This window comes from Vulpes vulpes, chromosome 10 (genome assembly GCF_048418805.1).
Source record: "Vulpes vulpes isolate BD-2025 chromosome 10, VulVul3, whole genome shotgun sequence".
NCBI classification, from domain to species: domain Eukaryota; kingdom Metazoa; phylum Chordata; class Mammalia; order Carnivora; family Canidae; genus Vulpes; species Vulpes vulpes.
Genome location: NC_132789.1, coordinates 8,724,816 through 8,744,249, shown reverse-complemented (window position 1 = coordinate 8,744,249; position 19,434 = coordinate 8,724,816). Strand labels below are relative to the sequence as shown.

At 47.3% G+C, this 19,434-nt stretch overlaps 1 protein-coding gene across 1 annotated transcript in view; it reads right to left on the bottom strand.

Moving 5' to 3' along the window:
• Positions 1–18,071, bottom strand: part of CCDC63 (coiled-coil domain containing 63) — a 32,847-nt gene extending 14,776 nt beyond the window's left edge. Inside the window, exons 1-7 of the mRNA XM_026018849.2 lie at positions 18,063–18,071; positions 17,501–17,664; positions 14,307–14,490; positions 7,437–7,556; positions 3,154–3,356; positions 2,182–2,354; positions 262–482 (exon numbers count right to left, since the gene is read on the bottom strand). Of these exons, the coding sequence (XP_025874634.1) occupies positions 262–482; positions 2,182–2,354; positions 3,154–3,356; positions 7,437–7,556; positions 14,307–14,490; positions 17,501–17,664; positions 18,063–18,071 (1,074 nt within the window). The remainder of the gene's footprint in view (positions 1–261; positions 483–2,181; positions 2,355–3,153; positions 3,357–7,436; positions 7,557–14,306; positions 14,491–17,500; positions 17,665–18,062) is intronic.
• Positions 18,072–19,434: the final 1,363 nt, after the last annotated feature.

Here is a 19,434-nt window from a genome sequence, read left to right as displayed (position 1 = left end):
TTATAAATGTCACCATGGGGGGTGGGGTGGGAACGGGACCACATTATGTGTCTGCATCAACTGGAAAACAGTTATCAATTTCAGAAAGGTTAAAATGTAGGTGGGGGGGAGCCCTGGAAGAAAATAGTGTTTCCCAAACCAATGAGACCTTGAGGCACACTCTATAGAGCATCTCAAGGAGTGTTTTGGGGGACCCACTTTGAGAAAGGCTGCTGTGAGAGTGTGCCGGTCCCAGGCCTAGGAAAGGAGAGCTGCCCTGACCTGGATTCTCTGGGTCTTCTTGTGCATGGTCTCCATGTCATTGTTGAGCTCCGTGACATACGTGAACCGAGCAAAGTTCTTCTCCTCTTTGGCCAGAAAGTCATCAATGAGCTGATTCAGGTTCCCATCTTTGGTCAACTTCAGCAGCCGGAGGTGGGCCACCTCGTAGCTCTCGAAATTCTCACCCTTGCCCGTCTTCCTGTGCTTCTTTGCCTTGAGAGCTAGAAAGGAGAAGCTGGCAACTGTGAGTCTGAAAGGAAGCCAGTCAGAGCAGTGCCAGGTAGGGAGAGAGCTGGGCAGTGATGTTATCACACCCTAGGGAGGAGGCTAGATTCTTCCAGGAGAGGGCGCAAGAGCTTTACTCCTGAGTCCCTTCACAGCTACCTAACTGAGCATCTACTATGTGCCAGACACTGGGCTGGGCTCTGCAGACACAAAATCCCGGCCCCATCGGAAGAATCAGACAGAAGGAGAGAAGGAGATATCCACGTAAACAGAAGAAGAAATACATGATCACCGTGGCTCAGTGATGGAGGAGCATCAGGTGGTGGCCAGGGGGAGCTGGGTGGCCAAGGAAGGCCTCTCAAAGGAGGTGGCATTTGAGCAGGGTGAAGGTCAAGGGAATCCTGTTGGTAGGCTCAGACCTTGGCAAATTCAAGGAACTAGAACCAAGAAAATTCTCCAAGTTTTGTTCTCTCCAGCCTGATGCCTGCAACAGCTCCACCTTTCCTGAACTCAGTCTCATCTCCGATTTAGCCTCCAAATGGCCACCACAAAGATCTTCCTAGATTTTCCTATGCACATTCTGGCCGTGTGACTCCTTTACGTCTTATTTTAGAGAGTGAGACGTGGAGTTTCTCCCAAACACACACTTTTTTGCAACACAGTCCCAAATGAAAAAGGCAGGAAGAGACAGGAGATGCCAAAAGAACAAAGAACAAATGCAGCTGCCCCGGGGCTCTTTGAAGAGCTCAGATTTTTCAATCTGTTTGAGAGAGTGAAAAAATAACAGCACTGACACTGTTCTCCTCAGAAAGGGCTCTTCTTGCAAGGTCGGCCAGTGGCTGTACCTGGGCACTTTTTTTTTTTAATTTAAATTCAATTTGCCAACATATAGTATAATAACACCCAGTGCTCATCCCATCAAGTGTGCACCTGGGCACCTAAATGGTAAACAGTTCTCTACACAAATATCAAATTGTCCTTAAATGCTGGGAGTGGCTCGTTGCACCTAGGCTGTGCAGATGGTGTGTGTGTGTGAGTGTGTAGTTTATGCTGAACACCCGCTGTTCTTCCGGGAGGCTAGAATTGTGGTACGCACGAGGGAGAGGACACCTATGTGACCAGCCCCCAGTAAGATCTTGGGGCACAGAGGCTGTGATGAGATCCCCTAGGAGATAACCCTTCATAGGTGTCACAGTGAGATGCTGGGGGAATTAGCATGTTCTGTGTGACTGCCCTGGGAGAAGACTCTGGAAGCTTGTGCCTGGTTTCCTCTATGCTTGAGTGTGCTTTGTGTCCTGACTTAGGCCTGGCCACAGAGGTAACTATCTGCTGTATCTTGTGACTCCTCCTAGCAAATCACCAAACCCGGGGGTGGACACCCAAGTTTCCTCCCCCTAAAATAACGGAAGGAAAACCTCAGAGTAAGAGGTTGGGGGTTGGCAGATAAAATACAGGATGCTCGGTTAAATTTGAATTTCAGACAAACAATATATTTTTTCAAGTATAATTATGTCCTAATTGTAGATAGCCAACAAATAACTTTTTATTTCATTTAAAAATTTCTTCACCGTTTTCCTAAGATTTGAATTTAATGAGACATCTTGCAATGTTATTTGCTAAATTTGGCAACCCCACTCCAGAAGGACTGGGACCCCCTCAGTTGAGAGGGAGAGGGAAAGTGCCTGCAGAGCGTACCTTCCTCCTTTTTGGCCTGCTCCTCGAACTCCAGACGATCATTCAGCTTGATCAGCAAGAAGGATTTGAGCTTGGTCTCGTGGGCATAGACACGCTCCAGCTCTCGGATCTCCAGGTTGTACTGAGCAATGTCCTTCTGCTGGCGGTCCTTCAAGCGAGCCACGGCCTCCAGCCTGAGCGAGGCAGGGGCGGGGTCTGAGTGTCCCAAGGCTCCCTCCCTCCCCTCCCCCTACCAGGCCAGAGGGACCTGCTGCCAGTGACCATCACTTCTTTATATCAGGGAGGCTTCTGGGAGTGGAGGGACAGCCCTTCTTACCTAAATGACGGGAACTGCCAGCTCTAGGACTACCCCCAGGAAATGATTTTTCTGTTATGGTCATCACCCCCAACTTCACCACCATCACCATCATCATCACCACCACTAGTCGGTTACTGTTGCGTGGCCGGTCCCTATATACATATACTATTTAATCCTCACTACCCCCAACCCCTGAAGCGGACCTACAATAATAGCAATGGAACCAGGATTCAAACTCCGATCTCTCTGAATCCCAAACCTATGCTCTTCGCAGCCCAACTATATGCCTCTTGCCCCTGTGAGTATGAGGCCAGGAGATGACCCAGACTGAGACCCCCCAGGACTAAAGGCAGAGGCACCCAGAGGAGATGACACAGCAGAGAGGTTTGAATCTCAGCCCTACCACATCCACCATTTACCTCGGTGTCAGCTTAAGTATTTCAGCATCTCTAAGCCTTCGGATCCTGGTCTGTAATATAATAGGGATAACGACCCCAGGGGCAGTTGTGAGGGTTGAAATAATACCCAGGGCCCCCAGCATCATGCTTGGCAAGCAGTCAGTGCTCAGAGTTATGATGATGATTTAAGATCCCTCAATACCTAAGCCGGGGGGCAGAGGTGCTCAGCAGGAAGCGAAGAGACGTCCCTGCCCCTAGGGTCTCCCCCCAGCCCACCTCTGCTCATTGGCCTGGGCAGACTGCTCGATGGCCACATTCCTGGTTTTCTTTTGCATCAGCAAGCAGAGCTTCTGTCGCTCCAGCAGTCGCTGGAGCTTCTGATAAGCATTGTCATAAGCAGCCTTCTCATAACGCAGGTCCTCAATCTCCCTCCGGAGCTTGGCATTGGCGGTCAGCTTCTTATCAAAGTGCACGGTGACCTGTGGGCGGGGCTGTGCTTCAAAAGCGAGCTCCCTCCGGGCATGAGACAGACTTCCAGAAGGCGGCTGGAGGGTGGGAAGATCTTTCCCCACCTCCGGCCACAGGTCTACAACACAGTGGTTGAAGCACTGGGTGAAGGGCTTGAGTTGGCCACTAAATGGCTAAATGGTCTTAGGCAAGTTTCTGTCCCACTCCTGATTTTAAATTTCTCAGCTGCTTTTTATATCTAACTTCCAGTTTTCAGCAATGACAGGGGAGAGGGGGAGAAGGTAAATGACACCATGAGGAAACAATCAACAGAATCCAGAAGGCAGAACTTTCTATGGGACAGCTGAGCCAGATTCCTCAGTAAGTGGATATCTGGAAAAGTTGGGATGGGGATGTTGTAGAGCAGGGCTTCTCCACACTGTTCTGGGCTAGATGATTCTTTGAGGTGGAGAGTTATCCTGTGTTTTGTGGTATTAAAGAAGCATCTGGGACGCCTCAGTGGCTCAGTGGTTGAGCATCTGCCTTTGGCTAGGGGAGTGATCCTGGAGTCCCAGGATTGAGTCCCAGGATTGAGTCCCATATTGGGCTCCCTGCATGGGAGCCTGCTTCTCCCTCTGCCTGTGTCTCTGCCTCTCTCTCTCTCTCTCTCTCATGAATAAATAAATAAAATCTTAAAAAAAAAAAAAAAAGAAGCATCTCTACTCTTACCCACTGAATGCCAGTAGCACAGCCCCTAACCCAGCTGTGACAAGCAAAAATGTCTCTTTTTGGAAACAATGTCCCTTTGGGGTCAAAATCATCTCTGCTTGAGAACGACTGCTGTCGACTAAAGAAATTTAAGTGACCTAACGATCAGGTGAACCTTGATTGGCCCCAACTTTGAAAGATATTTTGGAGCCAGCCAGAGAAATTTTAGCGTGGGCAATGTTAAGGAAATAGTATTAATTTTGTAAGGTGTGATGTAGTTTCATGGCTATGAAACATTTGATCTTTAGAGATGCAAATAGAAGTATTTAGGGGTGAAATATTGTGATGTCTGTAATTTGCCTTAAAATACTTCAGGGGAAAGAAGGGTAAAACAAATATAGTAAAATGTGGGATCCCTGGGTGGCGCAGCGGTTTGGCGCCTGCCTTTGGCCCAGGGCGTGATCCTGGAGACCTGGGATCGAATCCCACATCAGGCTCCTGGTGCATGGAGCCTGCTTCTCCCTCTGCCTGTGTCTCTGCCTCTCTCTCTCTCTCTGTGTGACTATCATAAATAAATAAAAAAAAAAAATATATATATATATATAGTAAAATGTTAACAATTATTAAATCTAAATGATAGGTATGTGGGTGATCATTATTTATTCCCTCCATTTTTCTGCAAGTCTTAATAAATTTATCTTAATAAAGAATTTTTTTATACAAAGTGCTCCCATAAACACTGAAAAGAAACAATTATAGAAAATATTCCTAATAAATATAAAGTAGATTTGATCAGAGGTTTTCAAAGCAGATTCTAAGAAATTTTAGGTTTCTACAAGGCTAAGTAGGAGGAAGGCAAGGGAGACCACCAGGATGCAAAATTTAAGAAGGTATTCCCTCTCCCAGGGTCAACCCTGCATTTCCATGAGCTTGACGGTGAGTGCCCCCTAAATTTTGCACACTGGGTTCTTCACTTGCCTCAGGCTAGTCCTGGCCCTCCCTAGGTTCCTCTGTAGGATATGTCAGTAGCCACCATACAAGGGAAGGAAATCCAGGAACAGAATCATTCTCATTCACATTCTTTCTGTGTCTTCTACTTACCCTTAAGAAGATACTGGTTATCAGTCATTTGCACTTTAGTATGAATTTTACTCCAGGACGGTCGACATGCTACCCATCTTCTCATTGTGGGATAAAAATGGGAGGACTCTCAGGCTCCACTGAGTAAGTGAAGGTGGCTTTAGGGTTATGGGGTATCCTGGGACCCTGAAATAACCTTTAGAGATAGCTATCAAATCTACTAAAAGGCATAGGCAGACTTGGTCAGGGGAGGAAGGGAAAAGGGGACAGGTTTGAGAAGCAAAGGAGCAGAGCTCTCAGAAATGAGAGAGGGAACTTTACTATAGACCTTACATAAATAAAAATAATTATAAGGCAAGGTACTAAGAACAACTGCATACCAACAAATTAAGATAACTTAGATGAAATGGACAAATCCCTAGAAAGGAATAAACTACTGAATTGACTCAGGAAGAAATAGCAACTCTGAATAGACCTATTACAAAAAAAGCAGACCTCTATAGACAAATCATCATTAAATCATGCGTGTGTTCAATCAATCAATCAATCAATCAATCAACAGATGTTTGCTAAGTACCTATTCCTAGCCTCACACTATGCTGAGCAGTAATGATTTTTAACCAAGGGGACCTTCAGTTTCACTGGGATAATAGTGCAAATGCCTGGGTCTAAGCTTTATGGGTTATGATTCAAAACCAGTGAATCTGGAGAATTACAGGTCTTGATTCAAAAGCAGGAATCTGCATTTTAACACACATCCTAAGCCTTCTGAGGCATGGGTACAAATCACTGTGCATGGATATTAAAAAGGCATTGCCCTGCCTTCAGTCCACTTCCAGGTTACTGGGAGACAGAGATCAGATCCAATTAAATTCAACCACGCCTGATTAAAACCTCATGGTCAGATTTTGGGGGAAGCTAAGAGCATTGAATAGTGAGGCACTGACAGGCTTCCCTTCAAATCAATTTAATTCACTTTCCCCTCTCTTGGCTTATGTTGTGAGGACTGTAAATTCACAAATCAGACTGGAATGTGTTTGCATGTGCTCAGCATTCCTTCTTCCTTTCTTTTTGCTTTTCCAGGAGAACCATTTCTCAGCTCTTGATCCATATTGTTGGATAGGGCTGTCCTCTCTTGACTTGGGGGTGGGGGGAATGATCCAAGGGCAGTCATGTGGCTCAAGTCCATCTATTCCATTCATCTGCCCACAGTGATTGGGTTAGGGATGGGCACTTGACCCAAGATGGCCAATGGGAACCCTCCCTAGGACTTACAGTTGAACTCTTAGGAAAGAGAGAGTCCTTTTCTGCTGGTATTTGTTCACATTGGGGGCTGTCCAAGAATGAAGTAATTTCCATCCAAAGGAGAGATGGGCAGAGAAGGTATCCTAAAGACACGTTTGGAGCACCTGGATCCAACTATGCCTGAAGGCCCCACCTTTGCCCCCAGAATTTTCAATTCTGTGGCCAATCCATTCTCTTTTTTTGCTTAACCCAGTTTGCAATTTAGAGAATCCTGCTTAGTGCAAAAGTCACTATAAATTGAAAGTGATCAGGAAACATCACTTTTCTCTTTATCAAGTTATGTGTGTCTGTGCGGAATATTTCCTAGAGACATTATCAACAACAACCAAAAAGCACTAGGTCTAATAGAAGCATGAGCAGATTGAAATGGAGAAAGAAGGTCTAACTAATTCTGCTTGCTGAAGGGCACTATTTGAGCTGTATCTTAAAAATGAGCAAGAATTGGGATCCCTGGGTGGCGCAGCGGTTTGGCGCCTGCCTTTGGCCCAGGGCGCGATCCTGGAGACCCGGGATCGAGTCCCACATCGGGCTCCCGGTGCATGGAGCCTGCTTCTCCCTCTGCCTGTGTCTCTGCCTCTCTCTCTCTCTCTGTGACTATCATAAATAAAAAAAAATAAAAAATAAAAAATAAAAAAAAAATAAAAACTTAAAAAAAAAAAAAATGAGCAAGAGTTTGTAAGTTAAGACACTAAAAATAGGCATCCTGGGGGGAGGGTGGGGGATTGGGATGGGGTGGGGGCAAAAGCATGGTGCATAAAGTGCACAGAGCAAGGAGAAAGGCACCTTGGGTAACAATGAACCAAGTAGATGGAACAGAGTAGGTGGAACCGAGTGGGTGGAACAGAGTGGGCAGTAAGTCCAAAAGGCTGCCTGGCTTGTGTGAACAGCGTTAGTTCACCTTCTCCTGAGTCAAGCAACAAGATTGTTATGTTCTGTTAATGGCTCCACAGACATCACTCTATACTCTGAGCAAGGGAAGGCAGAGCTGTTTGCAAAGCTGCACAGAACACCTTACGTACGAGATTCAAATGGGTTTCCAAAACATGGATCTGTTTTTGCAGTTTCCGGGGATTATTGGCTTCCTGTATCTTTGCGAAGATCTGTTTTTGGTTTATAATTTTCTTTTCCATCTGAACAATCTGGGAAAAGAAAAGGAGAGAGAGAGAGAGAGAGGAAGACAGAAACCCCCAGCTGTGTTAAATGAACATGGGTAAAAATTCTACAGTTCACTAACTTAAGTGTGCTAAAATAAAAACTGCGACGTTCTTTCTTTTCCTATAAATAGAATTCTAATTTCTCTCTTGAATACATGCTCAACTCAACTTAATCTTAGCCAGTTTGGGGTAAAATGAGGCAATTTAGAGTTTTTGCAGGTGAATTTCACTCACCTTTTGGCCCAAGCTTCTTTTGGTTGGGTATCACATCACCTGTGGCCAAAAGCATTCCTAACACATCATGCAATTTATGCACCAGGTAATTGATTCTGACTTCCAGTAAGTTAAATACGCTCTTGCCATGGTTGGTAGGAAAGAATTTTGGTGTTTCTCTCTATGCTGGTAGCTCCAGCCAAGTTCTCCAAACCCAAATATACCTGCCACCCCTGCTATCACCTTCCCACAGAGCTCACTCTATAGTTTTCATACAAGTACCAGCAGATCATGCCATTTCTTCACACTGCCAACAGTGTGCATAACCAACCTGCTGTATGGATGAAGTCATTCATTCCAGGCAGATATCCATCCATATTACCTGTCCAATAGTTGGCCCCATCTAGAAGCAGCTAGCTAGTGCTAAATCCTAGCAGGTTCTAGAGAAGTTTATAGATATAGAACTATTACCTGAAGACAAGTACCCATAAATCTTGGTGAGTGCCAGGTCCTAATGTGTCAGAGATACTTTATTTTCTTAGGATTTGGGCTAAGACTAATCTCTAAGACTATTTTTGGAACCCTGGTGCATAAAGGGTGGGTACACCGTCATTTTAAGTAATTTGATATGTCCCTGTTTGCCTGGAAGTGGTAGCTTGAATTCACAATCTAAAGCCCAGCTCCTGTTATGAGAGTGAGAAGTTCTACATGAGGCAGGTTAAATGCTTGGTTTAATGAAATATACAGTTTGTCAGCTACATGGAAGCTGGCTTCTAGCTGAGGGGAAAGTATCCGTATGCTGAGCTTGAGCTGATGAATTCTGGGAGCAATCTCATCTGGGGTCCTGTGTTAGCATCCCTAAGATTTAGTTTCTTTGGTTATCTCCAAACCTTCAGGAAGTCTATATAGTACAGTCTCAGCTATGACCATGGGACATTGAGAGAAAAATCTATACTAGAGGTTACCAGCTATGGCCAAGCAGGTGGCATAAAAGAGTAATGTGGGCCTATTATAAGATAATACAAGATGGTGGAGTATATAGATATCATGCAACTACAAATTATAGAAAGTGCAACTAAACTGTAGATTTTTCAAAGATTTATTTTAGAGAGAGGACAAGCAAGGAGAGGGGAAGAAGGAAAGAGAGAATCCTCAAGCATATTCCCAGAAGAGCAGAGAGCCCCCACTGAGATCATGACCTGGGCTGAAATCAAGAGTTGGATGCTGGGGATCCCTGGGTGGCTCAGTGGTTTAGCGCCTGCCTTTGGCCCAGGGCGCGGTCCTGGAGTCCTGGGATCGAGTCCCGCGTCGGGCTCCCGGTATGGAGCCTGCTAATTTCTCTCTCTCTCTCTCTCTCTATGTCTATCATGAATAAATAAATAAATCTTTTAAAAAATGTTTTTTAAAAAAAGAGTTGGATGCTTAACTGACTGACCTGCCCAGATGCCTCATGGCTTAAAAAAAATTATGGTTTATCTTTCTCTCCATAAACATTGCTGGCTTAAAGTCTAGTAACCCAAGGAAATAAACACAAGATCTCTGTCATTCACCTGGCCTTTCCCTGATGGTCAAAAAATGGCTGCCATAGTGCCAGCTTTCACAGTCATATTCCAGGGAGGAAGATAGAAAAAGCAATATGGATAAAGGGGTAGAATCTAATCTAGAAAGCAAAACTTTCTCGGACACCCTCAACAGACTCCCCCTTAAATTTTATTGTCCCCCTCTAGCTGCAAGGGAGGATGGGAAACATAGCTCTTTAGGAGTCTCTGTTAGAGAGGAAGGAGTAGAGTGGATAAATAGCTGTAGTGTCACCACAACACTATTTAAATACAGTTGCCCTGTGGAAATTCAGGCCCCATGTTGCCAGATCTTTCAGTCCTTTTTTTTTTTTTTTAAGATTTTATTTATTTATTCATGAGAGACACACAGAGAGGGGCAGAGACACAGGCAGAGGGAGAAGCAGGCTCCATGCAGGGAGCCCGACGTGGGATTCGATCCCGGGTCTCCAGGATCGCGCCCTGGGCCAAAGGCAGATGCTCAACTGCTGAGCCACCCAGGCATCCCTCAGTCTTTTTTTAAGAGAAGCCAGATATCTATATTATTACATGAAATCTCTCAATTGTGAACATGTTAACTAATTAAAATAAATGTAATCACTCAATGGGCCAAGCCTTCATGTTGTCAGGTTTCATCTGTCCTAAAGACCACCAATTTGGTCTACATCCACATTTTAAGGCCTTGAAGGGACCACAGTAGACTGATGAAAGATGGTTTTAGGCAGCAAGAGATGCCAAGCAGAAGACAGAAGAGGGATCCAGAGCCAGGTGCTGGAAGAGGTAACAACAACCGAAACTATGGTAGACATGGTGGGTGGTTGAACCCCAACACCCATTTCACCCAAGAAGACTAATCCAAGCCAACCATGGTAACTCTAGCCCCTCTGCCTATGATTTATTCATTCAGGGATGGGCTGGACTAAACCAGTTGGGGCCTCTGAATTGAGAAGGTGTGATTGCTAGAGAAGCTTCTGGAAAAAGTTTCCTCGTATCCTAAAAAAAAAAAAAGTGTCCTAGGAGGAGATAGTCTGTTTTCTCTGTAAGAATCATTCTTTGTTGAAGGGCCATAAACAGACCAGATTTGATCCTTACACTACAGTTTGCTGCCCCTGGTCTATCCCAAACCAATGATAAGAATTTCATTTCCGTTTACCAGTGATTGGCCTAGAAGTAGGTATATGCCTTAGCCCTGGCCAATGAGGGAAAATCAGCTAGAGACATTTTGTGAAGTATTCTCCCCCTCACAGGAGAGGAGATCATGTAAGAATAAGCCCCTCATCCCTTCTTCATATCTCTGAATGTGATGATGTGAGAAGCTATACCAGCTAAGCTTTGGCAGCCATCTTGGGACCATGAGAGGTGGCCAACCAAGAGGGTCAGAGAGAAAAAGGCCAACCCAACCTTGCAGAGCTACTAAACCATCCCTAGGATGACCTTTTTCCAGATAGACATCTTATTACGTGAGAAAAACAAAATCCTATTCTCCTAGCCACTTCTAGTCAAGAATTGCATTACTTGCAGCCCAACATATCCTCACTGGTACATCAAGAAAGAGGACAGCTCAGACCATCAGGCATCAAGGGAGCCGCCGGGTCTCACACAAACTTGTAAGGCACGTGAATGCTGTCTATGAGTGATACTAGCAGCTCGGCTTTGGTTCAGGTCGAGTCAGACCCCTGTCCTACTTGGTGTTCCGCTCTTGTGCTATGCATAGTCAGCACCCTTAACACAAACTTGTTTCGATACCCAGGAGGGCAGCCTCTCCAGACCGCAGTACTGCCTGGACTGCAGGAGGCCCGCCCCTGCCCGAGTTGACCGAGAGACACATCAGGCTCCATCCAGCTCCTTGTCAAAGGCAGGTATGTGTCAGCACTTCCCCATGGCTCTTGTGATTAAATTCAGCCTCCTTTTCCCTTTGGCACCTTCATGTCAGACATTGCTTTTGTGACACTGAGAGTAATTAAGCCTCAGCCCGATGGGAGACACAGCCATGGCTGCGCCAACAGAGGAATGGATTGCTTACTTGAGGTGCTCTCTTCAGCATGAAGGCACAGGCTTATTGGCTTTTTGAGGCCAAGCAGGGCTAGTGTGAGGTCCCTGCCTCCAGTGACCTCTTGCAAGGAAGGAGCTCTGGACGTTGTATGGTGGGCACAGCAGCAGGGGATTCTGGGACCTACCTGCCCTGGGGTGGAACTGAGGAAAGAAGGTTTTTGTACAGGGCAGTCAGTGCCATATTCTTTTGAGGATTCCCAAGTAACCTGCCTTTTCCAGTTGTTTCTGAGGACCCACATCCCCATCTTTTCTCCAATTCTCCTCTTTCTTCACTGTTATTGCCTTCCTCATGCATTTGTATATTCATTCGTTTGTTCATCAATGATTATTAAACACCTGCTCTGTTCCAGACAACAAGGGCATGATGGTAATCAAGACAGTATGATGGTTCCTGCCTTCGACACCAACTTATAATCTAGAACTAGAAACAAGCTACGAAACACAGTCCTGGGAAAAGATACATGATTTTTTGGAAATGTACAGTAGGGGCATCTGGAGAGGAAATGTAGGGATAACCATCTGGCAGAAATAGCATTTGGGCTGAGACCTGAAGGATAAATAGGAGCTCCTCAAGCAGAGAAGATGGGGAAGGGCAATCCAGGCAGAGGGAACAGCAGGTGCAAAGGCCTGCAAGCAAGAGAGCACTGTGGGCTCATGAAGGTGGCCAGTGTGGATGGAACACCAGAGGGGGGAGTAGCAGGAGAGAAGGTGGGAGGGGCTGGAGGCACATAGTGCAGCCAAGTTAACAAACCACCCCTGGGAGCTTGGCCCTTATCTAAAGAACAATAGGAAATTACTAAAGGGTTTGGAGCAGAGGAAAGATGGAATGAGACTCCAGATTCTTTCACATACCTACTGTGTGCCAGGCACTGAGATAGACATGGGATGGGTAGGGAACGAAACAAAATATGGTCCTTGCCCTCCTGGAGGTGACAGGTTTTAGACGGATGACACCTGTGTTAAAGTATAATTACTACCATGAGAAGTGCTATGAGGGAGGTGCCGTGGGGCGTCATAAAGGAGTTAAGGGGTGGTGGTGCTGAGATCTCCTGTTTGCCCCCTGAGGTTATTCTCCACTCTGCTCCACCCTCCCTGCTCTGTGCCCTGGGACGCTGACCTGGAAGGAGCCTGCAATGGGTCCCTTGCACTGGGGGTCCATGAGTGAGAAGAGAGGGTTGGAGTATTTATTCCCCTTGGCTTGTTCCCTGTCTTCAGGTTCCACAGTGCCTGCCCTGCCCATGGTGGCTAACCCCACAGTGCTTCAATGTCCCTACTCTATGCTCACACCCTTGTAAACAGTGCCTCATAAAACTCTTCTCAGGGGTGCCTGGGTGGCCCAATTGGTTAAGCATCTACGTTTGGCTCAGGTCATGGTCCCAGGGTCCTGGGACGGAGCTCAGCGGGGAGTCTGCTTCTTTTTCTCTCTCTCTGTGGCCCTGCTTATGCTCTTTGTCTCAAATAAATAAAATCTAAAAACAAAAACAAAAATAAAAAAAAAACAAACACAACTCATCTCAAAGTACTTCATTGAGTGTACTATTTGTTTTTGTCAAGGAAGCTAATTAATGCAAGGGGATATATTTTCAACAGGAGAAAGGGCATAGAAAAGACCTCCCTGGGACACCTGGGTGGCTCAGTGGTTGAGCATCTGCCTTCAGCCCAGGGCCTGATCCTGGAGATCCGGGATCGAGTCCCACGTTGGGCTCCCTGCATGGAGCCTGCTTCTCCCTCTGCCTGTGTCTCTGCCTCTCTCTGTGTGTGTCTCTCATGAATAAATAAATAAAATCTTTAAAAAAAAAAAAAAAAGAAGAAAAGAAAAGGCCTCCCTGAGAAAGTCACATTTAGGCTGAGATATAAAGGACAAGCAGCAGGGATCAGAACATGTCCAAAGGCTCTGAGGTAAGAACCGTTTTCACATATTTGAAAAAAAAAAAAAGTCTGCAGCTAGGGATGCCTGGGTGGCTCAGCAGTTGAGCATCTGCCTTTGGCTCAGGGCGTGATCGTGGGACCTGGGACCGAGTCCCACATTGGGCTCCTTGCAGGGAGCCTGCTTCTCCCTCTGCCTGTGTCTCTGCCTCTCTCTCTGTGTGTCTCTCATGAATAAATAAAGTCTTAAAAAAAAAAAGTCTGCAGCTAGGTGAGATGAGTTAAGGAAGGAATGACATGTGATGAAGACAGAGGGGCAGGCAGGGGTTAGACATGGAGGGACTTTCGAGCCATAGTAAGGGATATGACCATTAACACTGTGCAGCAAATGTCTCTAGCTCTTTGCCTTCTGGATACCGTGTACTTCCCAAACCTTTTTGTGGATGAGTAGAGTTGACTGGTGGTGGTTGGGCAGTTGGGGTACATATGGATTTGGTAAACTATTTTGAGCCTATGGCTCATGGGCAGAAGTGACATGCCACTTCCAGGCTGCAGCATTCAATTGCCAGTGTGAGACTTTCCAGAACTCTGTCTCTGCACAACACCTGGCAATATTCAAGATGGTAAACATCCCATCAGCCTGGCCTCAGGATGAGAAGATATTAAGAGCCCATAGCCAATCCATGAGGGACACAGCATGAACAAGGAAGAAATATTTATCGTTTTAAACCACTGCGTTGAAGGGGCCACTCGGTGGTGTTACTACAGCATAGCCTAACCGATCCTGACTGGCACAATAAGGGTTTGAGAATTTACTCTTGGTGGGAAGGTGCTGGAAAACACAATGGAGGAACGGACCAGTAGCACTGGAGGGGGGGGGGGTGTCACAAGATTGCAGAGCATGCCAGTCACCTTCAGAGTATGGGGTGTCAGATCTGACCCTAAGGCATCATGGGTATTCCCCTCCCCCCCTCCTCTGCGTTTTCCTCCCCACCTCCTCCTCCCCTTGCTCAGTGCTCCGGTTAACCCTCTAAGGGAAAGACCACACCTTCTCATTCAGTTCGGCCAACAGCACTTTCATTGATTTAATCAGGGCCTCATACTCCTTGGTCTGCAGCAGGAAACACAGCTCCATATAGTTTTTCTCATTCAGAGCCAAGTTCTTTGAGGACTTGAGACTCGAAAGCAGAGTGACCTCATTCTGCTCTCCCTGCAGGGCCTTGATTTCTTTGCTGTTGGGAAAGCAGCATGTGATTAACCCTAAGCACCCCCGAGTTTACCTTGCTCTGAAGCTCCAGGCTCCTTAGTGCGAAAAGGAGACGCAGCCAGGTACTTCCCACCCTGGCAGGCGGGGGCTGGTCTCAGGTCTCGGGTCTCAGGTCCAGGTCTAGAACTCTGACCGGCTTCAACGCCACAGCCCTGCCCCTCTCCAGGCGGCCCTTTCTTCGTAGGGAGCAATATGCAGCTGTGCCTGTCAAAACCCATTACCTAGTCGTGGTGGGGGCGCCCAGATTCTCTCTTTTGCCAGCGGCTCATGGGCATCTGATTTTGCTGACTTTCCTTCCAGACTTGACTTTACAGCCAATTATCTCGGGTAATGAGAGGCAAGCCCATCAGGCAGGCATTTTCAATTTCCCATCAACACAGAGATGCGCAGTAACCTCCAACCTCCCCCAGTGTCTCTGCGCAGGGTCCTAATGATTTATTAAATCGGCTGACATGAGTCTCCTCCTCTCTCCCCCTCTCCCTGCTTTGGAGAGAAGGAGTGTGGGCAAACAGGGATTTTGAGGGGAGAAAATGGCTCGGGTGACGACACAACAATTGAACAACCGGAAATGGCACAGAGGCTGAGTTTCTGGCCAAGTCTGGGCACCCCATAGGGCAGCACAGTGCAGTCTGCAAACGAGCTGCCTTGACATCCTTTGGAAGCTTGGAGAAATGCAGAAGCTCAGGCCCCAACCCAGGACCTATTGAATCCAAATCTGCTTTGTAACAAGATCCTTGAATAACTCATATGTACATTCAAGTTTTGGAAGCATTGCTCTAGAACAGAAAATGTTCTAGGGTGGGGGTCTCCAAACTCTTTTCTATAAAGGGTCAAAAGGGTATTTTTAGGCTTTGCAGGCCAGATGGTCTCTACTGCAACTATTCAACAAGTAACCACAGGAGATGCATAAACAAATAGGGGTGGCCATGCTCCAATAAAACTTTATTTACAAAAACAGGCAGCTAACTAGAATGGCCCACTGGCCATGGTTTGCAGACCCCTGTTCTAAAGCAACAAGTCTGACAGAATTTCTGTAATGATGAGAATGTTCTCTGCATTGTCCGGTAGCATGCACCAGGCACCAAGGCTATTGAGCACTTGAAATGTGGCTAGTGTAACTGAAGGACTGAAATTTTAATGTTATCTCATCAACTACAAATGTCAATAGCCACATGTGGGAGTGAACCCCTAATTCTATTTTTTTAAATATATATATATTTTATTTATTCAGAGAGAGAGAGGGGCAGAGACACAGGCGGAGGGAGAAGCAGGGACCATGCGGAGAGCCCGATGTGGGACTGGATCCCGGGTCTCCAGGATCACACCCTGGGCTGCAGGCGGCGCTAAACCGCTGAGCCACCCGGGCTGCCCTGAACCCCTAATTCTAGAGCAGCTTGTCTTCTATCCCTGGCCACTGGGACCTTTCTCCCCCACTTTAGTCTGTCTTGGGAGGGGAGGGTCTTTGTTAAGGTGGAGAGGAAAAAGAGCCCAACAGTCCACCAGACTTGGGTATTCAGAGGGCTCAGTAAAAGCAAAAGGTAGTCTCATGGGCAAGGCTGGGACTGGGAGTGAGATGGCCCCAAATTTAAGGAGGCCTTCCCTCTCAGGAGGGAACAGGTATAGGACAAGCACTCCTTAACTATTACACCCGGGGCATCTCACTCAGCTCAACTCAGTCCTGGCCTCTATTTACAGGTGTTTCACTTGAAGAATCTCAGATCTCTGCTTTCCCTTCCTCCTCCCCTTCAGGTCCATCACAGTGAAACCAAATGAAATGGACTGGGGTAAAAGTAGGATGAAGGGTAAGAGTCCAGAAAAACTGTCAGAGATCCACCAGGAAGGAGGTTTTTCCTGATGTCCATCAGGGGTAGGCTGTGAATCAGGGCTGCCAGGCACAGATGTCCAGGCTGTGGACTGCACTGCCCACGGGAGCTCTATCCGCTTGAAAAACAATCATTGATTTTCTTGATTTACACTTTCCTAAGGCTTCACCTTGTTCTAACAAAATCCCTACATAGTGACAATGTTTCCAACAGATGGCAGTCAAGTGTCCTGGGAAAGGGTGCCTTTTTCTAATTCCCACAAAGATCCCATACGAACGAACTAGGTCGGTGTGAGTTAAATCCATAGAAAATCTGAACCACCCTGCTTCCCCTATCCTTTGAACTTCACACATCATCAAACAGTGGAAGATTTTCTTTCTAATAATGGGTAGTTTCTGCCTGTATAAACGTTATGCATACAGCTAAGGAATTACATTCCCTTGGAGGGAATCTAAGGATATTTGTTTATTCAACCCCAGGGAACGTTGTTCTATTGTCTAAAGAAGCAATCCACATCATAATTTCTAGGACAACCCCATTTCAAATATTTGCTCTCGCAGATCCCATAAGGACGCAGAGCAGGAAACATCTTTTGGGGCCGCCGCAGCCCGATGATTGCCCCTACTCTGGGAACTCCCCGACCCGGGTTGCTAGAACCATGCGCTCCACACTCCGAGCCCTTCCGTGGCTTATGGCCCAGACCTCGCCCCCTGGCCACAGCTGATTGGACCAGGAGCGGACACCTGACCCAAGCTGAGCCAATCAGATCTCCCCTTCCCTGGGAGTTTGGGCTTGGACCGGATTCCCAGTGGATTCTCGGTGTGGTCCTTGGTGGCTCGCGAGCTGGGGCAGCCGTCTCCCACCAGCCCACGCTGAGATGCGGACACGGAAGAACAAAACCCAAGTACGCAAAGAAACAGCAACCAGAATTTTTCATTTGGACGCTTCCCTGAGACATGGGTGTCCTCTGCCCCTTGGGGTCCTGAGGACACCCTGGATTCTGAGAACACGGACGCCCTGCTACCCGAAGCTATCCCACCTAGGTACCCAGATCGGGTTCAGAATGGGGTCCCCGCCCCGAGGCCACAGGGTGAAACCAAATCCATAGTTTTGCCCACGTTCACTCAGCACAGAACTCTGACCATCACTTACTGCTGGTTTGAGATTTTCTGCTGGGAGCGGAAGTTAAAGGACTTCGGACTTTCCACCCTCTTCCTGAACTGCGGCCTCAGCTTCCGAAGCTCAGCCTCAGCCCGCTGCTCTTTGACCTTCTCCGAAAGTTCCTGGATTCTTGCCGAGCTTTTTCTCCTGTGCTTCTTTGGGTGAGACGGAGAGAGGCACTGAGCCACGGGTTAGGTGACCAGAGAAGCTCACGTTGCAGCTCAAGGACCGAGGGTGGGAGGGTGGGAGGGGTGGGGGCAGGGCTGCAGGTGGGAGACCACCCTTGGTGATGTCAACTGCTCATCTGTTACGTGGAAAACCTGCTGGGGTGTCAGGGTAGAGAGGGGGCCGGGCCTCATTATTGCATACTGCAGAGGCAGCCTTTCTGTGTGATCTTGGGTGAATCACTTAAGGTCTCTGAGCCTCCAGTCTCTCATCTGTTAAATGGATGCATATAGGTTTGCTGTTGGGATTAGATGAGCTGATGTGTGTACAGCAGCTAGCACAGTGCCTGACCCACGCAAGCATTCCAGACACAGCAGCTAGTACCTACCATCGGCATCTTGAAGGAATTGTGCTTTCCCTATGCTCAGACACCAGGGAGGTCAAAGCCAGTGAGTGCTCCTCTCTCTCTCTTCTCTCTGCAATGTCCTGTCCACAGCGGCAAAAGGAAGAAAATGTGTGAGGCCCCCACCCCGTCCCCCCCGGCTGGCAGGGTGGGACCCAGAGGCACCTTCTCCCCCCTCACTCCCCTGCAGTCACTTCCTCCTCCCACCACTTGGCACATGTGGAGGACACAGCAGATGGCTGCCCGGGTGTGAGAAGAGCCGCCTTTTTTTTTTTTTTTAATTTTTTTTTTTTTTTTAAATAAGCAATGGTTGCCTGAAACCTGTTCCTCTCACAATTTATTATTAGGAGCCAGGCAGATAGTTCTGGCATGTCAGTTACCCTCCTGCCCCCCGTGTTCCCAGAGAAGAGGGGGCAAATGGCATTCAGGGCAATGTGTCCTCTGATGGGGTTAAAATGCAATTAGTCTACCTTCGGTTTCAGCTAAGGATAGAACACACACCTGCCTTTCAAAGCAAGAGCCAGTGGTACCAAGAGGCACTTTGATCAAATCATAACTTGAACTTCATCCGGCCTGTATATTCAGAGGAGGGGATGCCTGTGTTAGCCCCACAAACCCCAGAGGGTTATGAGAGCCACTGCACCCCGACTTGCAGATGTCACGGGCTAGATTCCTAAAGCAGAAACTTCTAGATTTGCCAACCACTGAGGGGTCCTGCAGTCCAGTGGTTTAAAGCATGGGTTGTGTCAATCATCAGATCTCAGCAAAAATTCCTCCTCCTCCACTTACTAACCTTGGGCAAGTCACTTCCGTTCTCTGAGCCTCATTTTCCTCCTTTGGAAAACAAGAGAAGTTCTAGAAGACACCTCACAGGTTGGGAAGCCGTCAGGCACCTCACTGAGCCTGGCACATAGTAAGTGCTCAGTAAGCAGGTCAATATGATACGGTATCGCATAGGTTGTTTCATACTATTTATGAGTAATAACTGATTGTGAGGGCTTGAGGAGTGTGCGGCATTCCTCTATCTCCAGGTAACAATGCCTTGATTTGCTTTGGAAAACTGCCTCTGCCTTCACTCCTGATCATTTTTTGTTCCCTGGGGCTGACCCTGCGCCTCCCTATCAGATTGGAGCATATGACTCTGGAAGGGCCAACCAGAGTGCCAGATCCCTAGCTAATCTGCGTAATATCCCCCACTCCATCCTCCCCACCCCAGTGTGATCTGTTCAGGGATGGGAGCTTGACCCTGACTCATCCCAGTGGGATGAATAATGGGGTTTAAGCTTGAGCACTCAGAAGAGAGGGACTTTGCGTCCTGCTGCTCTGGAGCCTACTGAATGAGGTAGGGAGTGGCTGG